The 6,390-nt window shown below is 51.8% G+C and overlaps 1 protein-coding gene across 1 annotated transcript; it reads left to right on the top strand.

The window, feature by feature from the left end:
* The first annotated feature begins 1,044 nt into the window (after positions 1 to 1,044).
* Positions 1,045 to 5,006, top strand: SIX1 (SIX homeobox 1). Its single transcript, XM_008701319.2, has 2 exons — positions 1,045 to 1,680; positions 3,696 to 5,006. Exons 1-2 carry the CDS (start codon positions 1,121 to 1,123, stop codon positions 3,988 to 3,990), a joined length of 855 nt encoding a protein of 284 aa, XP_008699541.2. The 5' UTR covers positions 1,045 to 1,120; the 3' UTR covers positions 3,991 to 5,006.
* The last annotated feature ends 1,384 nt before the right edge of the window (positions 5,007 to 6,390 follow it).

Raw genomic sequence — 6,390 nt, forward strand, 5'->3', positions numbered from 1 at the left:
CATTCCTCAGTAGCAGAGGTGGCCTTGGAAAACGCAAACGCGCAGATGGGGAAACTGAGTCCAAAAGGCTGCCCGCTTTTGGGCAGAACGTTAAGATACCAAATCACAAATGAACCCTCAGAATCTTTATTTGCTCAGCAACAATGCTCTAAACAGCTCTTCGCTGGGTCCCAAATAGTCGTGGCCTCTTGAAAATGAGAGAAGCCCTATCCAGCTGGGAATACTTGTGCCCTTTGGAGGGCGGTGGGGGCGAAGGGAGAAAGGCAGAGGAAATTAGGCTTCTGAAGCTGAAGTCAGCCTGGGAGAAGCCACTCTTCCAGAGGCTGCAGCCCGGAGCCCAGCTCTGATCTTGTATTATTTATCGCGTTCCCTAAGCTATTCATCAATCCATTATTTATTCATTCCAACATTAAGGTAATTAAATATGAGCTCACCGGGAAAGGGCAAGTCTGCAAGGGACAGGGACAGGGGTACGGAGGGAGAAGAGAGGAATTATAAGGTCTGGAGTCATTGATTTGTGCAGAGATGTGCACGGCTGCCCTTAGATGACACTGGAGAGGGGGCTCACGTTGCAGGGTCCTGACGCGCTCACCCACTCACACCCCCCGCCTCTGGGCAGCGCGTCTCCCTCCTCCTCCCTCTTACCCCGCTTCCCACCTCTCAGGGTCCTTCTCCTCCCACCACTCCCTATCCCGGGCTCCACTGCCGCGCCCTCCCCGCTCTGGGCGGCGCGGCCTGGCTGCCTGGCCCGGCGGCGCGCGGGCTGGCCAGCCCCGGATAGGCGCCGCCCGCAGCCAATCAGCGCGCCGGGGACGCTGCGCGCTTTAAGGCCGCTGCAGAGAGAACAGAAACCAAGTTCCCCGGCAACGAGCAGCATCAACCCGGCGGGAGGCCGGAGCCAGAGAGGCCCAAAAGGCTGCGGAGTGAGCCGACTGCTCGGTGTCCAGCGCGCCCCCTCCTCCTCCTTCCTCAGCCGCCCAGCCCTAAATTTCGACCAGCTTTTTCGTCTACGGAAATCCTAGAGGAGTTAGCACGGTGCCCCCGCGGCTGCCGCCCCTGCTTTTTCCGCGCTGCTCCCTGCCGCGTGCGCCCGGGCAGTGCACCTCGGCAGGCCCCAGCCATGTCGATGCTGCCGTCGTTCGGCTTCACGCAGGAGCAAGTGGCATGCGTGTGCGAAGTTCTGCAGCAAGGCGGGAACCTGGAGCGTCTGGGCAGGTTCCTGTGGTCGCTCCCCGCCTGCGACCACCTGCACAAGAACGAAAGCGTGCTCAAGGCCAAGGCCGTGGTTGCCTTCCACCGCGGGAACTTCCGCGAGCTCTACAAGATCCTGGAGAGCCACCAGTTCTCGCCTCACAACCATCCCAAGCTCCAGCAACTGTGGCTGAAGGCGCACTACGTGGAGGCTGAGAAGCTGCGCGGCCGGCCCCTGGGCGCGGTGGGCAAATATCGGGTGCGCCGAAAATTCCCGCTGCCGCGCACCATCTGGGACGGCGAGGAGACCAGCTACTGCTTCAAGGAGAAGTCGCGGGGCGTGCTGCGGGAGTGGTACGCGCACAACCCGTACCCCTCGCCTCGTGAGAAGCGGGAGCTGGCCGAGGCCACTGGGCTCACCACCACCCAGGTCAGCAACTGGTTTAAGAACCGGAGGCAAAGAGACCGGGCCGCCGAGGCCAAGGAAAGGTACGCGGCGTGCTTCCCGCAGCTCGGGCGACCCCGGGAAGCCTCCCTTTCCCCTCCGCCCCTTCTCGCCCCAGCTGGCACCCGCCACCGCGTCCTCCCGGCCGGCTGGAGCCCGTCCGCGGGGCGGCGCCCAGGCCTTCGCGGTACTGCAGCGAAAGTTCATGAACTCCGAGATCGCTTGCTAGGGATGGGGAGTCATTTCATTTGAGCGCCCGCGCGTGGGTTTCTTGGGGTGTGTCAGGAAATATTGGCGCTCGGTTTGTTTTTCATGCCTCCCTGGTTGGCTGGGGCGACGAGTGGGGGTGGGGGGTGCAGAGTGAGTTTTGGGATCCAGTACAAGGGAAGTGTTGATTGGTGTCTCGAGGAAGGGGGTTCGGTGGGGGCTGAGGGTAGCGAACCTCTCTCCTCTTGCTCCCCAGAGGGGTGGAGCTGGCCTGAGACATCTGCTCTGCCCCACTCCCGCCGCGTTCCTTGCTCGCTCTCTCCTGGTAGGCTTTTGGGCGAGAGGTCGCCGCTTCATTCCGCATTAACTGTATAAAGGGAGGAGTCTTGAAAAGAATTCCACAGAAAAGAGGGCTTTGGAAGAGTTGGCGCTGCATTATCTGGCGCCGCAAGCCCAGAAAGGATTGCTCCTCTCGGGGCTGCCTCGCGCGTGTCCCGGTGCCTCGGCGGGTGCATCTGGCGGTCGGCGCCGCCGCCCCGCGTGAGGAAGGGGTCTCCAGTCGGAGACTTCTCTCTGGAGCTCAGAAGGCAATCTTATTTTAACCTGTCTCTGCCTCCGCCCTCCTCGCGCGAACACCCCCTGTCCACCTGGCCCGGCTCCATCCGTTTGCTGTGGAGTTTCCGAGGGAGATTCGGAAGAGCGCGGGGAGGCGGCGGCGGCGGCGGCGAGGGCGCTCCGGGAAGCCGAGGAGTTTGGGGAAAACCTGAGCGCCCGGGAGGTCTGGGTTTCCTTTGTTCGCTTCCGAGCCTGGGGGCAGCAGATGTCGCCTCCGTGTTCCCCTCTGGAGCCTGGATCCTCTCGGCTGCAGTGGGCGCGAGCCTGTGAGGGCAGGGGAGAGAGAGGGGGAGACCAGCAGGCGCTGGGGCCGCGGTGGATGGGCCGGCATGAAGGCGGAAGCGGCCAGGGCTTCGAAATGCTGCCGTTTACCGGCACCGAGCATCCGGACCGACGCCCGGGCACGCCGCGCCGGCTCGCGGGCTGTGCGGAGGCTCGAGGTCGCCTCTGCTGGGAAACAGTGCGCTGTTGTGGATGTCCGACAGGGGCTTGAGAGGGGGCTGTGAGCGACTCAGGACTGAGCGACTAACACGGGGACGGGGACAATAGGGTTCCAGTTAGACTTCAGTTACAAAACGGCCGTCCTATAAGCCAGGCCTGAGGGCCCACTCCCTGATGAAATCGGAGAGACTGGCTGCGCTCCCTGTGTTTACTCAGGTCACTGGGCCGCTCCGGACACCACTTCCCATGACCTGTCCTGTGCCTCTGAAACCACAACCTCCGGGCAGGGGCAGGGAAACTCGACGTTTAATTGTTTCCTCAGATGGGAACAGGACAATTGACTTGATTCACCCTAGACATCTGCGCGTGGGGCTCTGTTTGTCCTCTGATCATTTTCTTTATCACTCACAACCATTTGTTGGAAGACTTTCAAATTCAATTACTTCTAAATGTGGTGCTAGTTGAGAGGTATTTTAAAATAACTGCTTGAACAAAATTTTGAAAATAATTTTTGTTTCAAGTAAGTCCTACTGATCTGGCTTTCTAAAATCTGGAAGAGGAAAAGACCTGGCTCCCCACAAGCTCTGTCTGTAGTTTCCCATTTCTCCAGACTCCTCTGCCTCCTTACTTCCCCCAGGACCCTTGGGGATGGGTGGGAGGGCACAGCTCCTCCATTTGGGTATATGACTGATTGCACAATGGCCCTTTCCTCCTTCCAGCTCCCCTCCCTCCACTCACACTTTTTTTAACCTACTTTTTTTTTTTTAACCATATGGTGTTGTCCTCTATTTCTTAGGGAGAACACCGAAAACAATAACTCCTCCTCCAACAAGCAGAATCAACTCTCTCCTCTGGAAGGGGGCAAGCCGCTCATGTCCAGCTCAGAAGAAGAATTCTCACCTCCCCAAAGTCCAGACCAGAACTCGGTACTTCTGCTGCAGGGCAATATGGGCCACGCCAGGAGCTCAAACTATTCTCTCCCTGGCTTAACCACCTCGCAGCCCAGCCACGGCCTGCAAGCCCACCAGCATCAGCTCCAGGACTCCCTGCTGGGCCCCCTCACCTCCAGTCTGGTGGACTTGGGGTCTTAAGTGGGGAGGGACTGGGCCTTGAAGCAGTGACTAGGGACACCTGTAAATAGAAATCAGGAACATTTTTGCAGCTTGTTTCTGGGGTTCTCTGCGCATAAAGGAATGGTGGACTTTCACAAATATCTTTTTAAAACTCAAAACCAACAGCAGTCTCAAGCTTAGTCACCTTCTTCTCTCCGACTCTTGCATTTCCCATCCCAGTGCAGAGATCAGGGAAAAAAAAAAACCCAAACAAACAAAAGCACCCAGTCACCCAGTCTTGATTCTGGGCAATCCATGTGCCAGCTTCAGTAGTCTTTCTTTCTTTCTTTCTTTCTTTCTTTCTTTCTTTCTTTCTTCTTTTTCTTCAGTGAATGGGAATTACAAATCAACCGGATTTTAAATATTTCCTTTTAATTTATTTATGGAAAAGTCTTTTCGGGAAGAGGAAAAGGAATTGGAGAAAGAGAGAGAGAAGTCTAAATAGTGAAAATAAGAGCCTCCAGCCAGGAGGAACTGGTTGCATTCTTAAGGTGAATAGAAAAAAAATATGATCCTATAACTTTTTGATGGGGAAAATTAAGTTTACATTTTTCATTATTTAGTGTTAAACACTTTTATGTAGATTAAAATGAAAGAACAGTATTAGGGGGAAAAAAAAAAACAAGTGCCTAAATGTCTTAATGCTCTCTGTATAAGGCAGTTAGAAATAGCAGTGACCATTAGTAATACAACTATTTTTGTCAAATTTAGTGGGGTTTTGGTTGTTGTTTGTTTTCTTGGGTTTTTTTAATGGCAAACTTTAAAAATGTACCAATGTGAAAAAAACACTTTCCTGAATGCCATTACTTCTCGTGCCCTTGAAGCTTTCATATCTGTAGCGTACTCCTGTTAAGGGTTTCTCTTGTTCCTAGTTTCTAGCCTGCAAAAATATACAACAAATCTGACAACCTGGTATTTGTTACTAAAACAGCATGTGTTTTCAGGTTTCTTTTCTATTGTACCTAAACCAGTCTAAATTAAAACTTAGTAGAACACCAGGAGTACGGTTCTGTTTCTGAAAGGTGAGTTGTGTATTGCTGTCATTGGGCCCTTTTTATTTTATTTTATTTTTTTGAAGTTTTCTTGCTTTCTTAATGGTGGTTGTGAATTGCAGGGTACTTTGAAGGCCACTACCTGAACCAAGAGCGGTGACTGAGTTGATTCTGTGACAGAAAAAGAGTGAAGTTAGCTTTGGGGTATTTATTTATTTTTTTATTAGATATGCAGTTTTGTTTACCACTAGCTCTTCTCCACAGCGTTCATATGTTAACTCAGCTCTTTTGTATTAACGAGTTTATGACAAGACTGTGAAAGTAAAATAATTTATCTGCTTGGAAAGAAAAGGGGGGCACTCGAACAAGGATAACAACATTGTGAATTAATCTGTATAAATAGAATGCAGACCAGTAGGACAGGAGCTTTTTGCACTGCTGCCGGATAGTGTCCAGGAAAATCCCAGTAATCATGTAGGCTCCATATTATTTTTGCCTGGGGCAAAAATGATGTATCTTTGTATTTAGCTTTTAAAATTAGTGAAACAAATGGCATTATTTATTAAAATTCTACTCAGGATAACAGGATTGGCTTGCTTGTGCTTTGTAAAAATATTGGTCCCCAGAGAGAGTCTATTTATTTTCTGACATGACAGTTTCATAATTTTGATTTTCCCCCCATCTGTATCACTATTAATATATTCATTTCTTTATTACTCTTTCCTGTCCTGATCCAGGAGAGTGAGGTGTGTGTATGGGGTGGGGAGTGGAATTTTGGCCTTCTTATTATGAGGGTTTTTTTTTTTTTTAATGTCAAATAGCTTTGACTGAGTTCAAAGGAGAAAGGATCACTGTACTTAACTGTAGTCACTTTTACTTATGAAGTCATTTTTCCCCCCTCAGTGATGGACAGATGTGCACACAGCCGCTGGGAGACCATCATTTGAATTGGGAGCTCAGGGTCCCAATCTCCCTTGTTAGTGTTTTGGATCATTAAGTTGGTGTTTATTTAAGTCACTAGGGTGTTTATTCTCCATGTCTTGGGCCACGGAGAAATGCCACCCTCTGCAGGAGGGGCTCTCACAGGGGATCTCTGCACATTCTTCACATTCACTCCCAAAAACAAACACCCTGCACAAAGATAGCTTTCAATGACCCTGACAGGCTTCAAAGGACACCGCGGAAATCTCCCTGGAAAATAAGGAAGGGCCAATTACTTTAATTTCTTACATGCCCTCTCTTCCTACTCCGATGACTACCCCCCACTCTTCCAGCTCTGCTTGGTATAATTTTAGACTCGTGGAAGATCTGTCTCCCTGGGCGCCCCGGCCCACTTCCTGCTCCCTTGGTTGGTGAATCTTGGAAAGAAATGTCTGCAGATCGGTCA

This window comes from Ursus maritimus, unplaced genomic scaffold (assembly GCF_017311325.1).
Source record: "Ursus maritimus isolate PB19 unplaced genomic scaffold, ASM1731132v1 scaffold_25, whole genome shotgun sequence".
Taxonomy (NCBI): domain Eukaryota; kingdom Metazoa; phylum Chordata; class Mammalia; order Carnivora; family Ursidae; genus Ursus; species Ursus maritimus.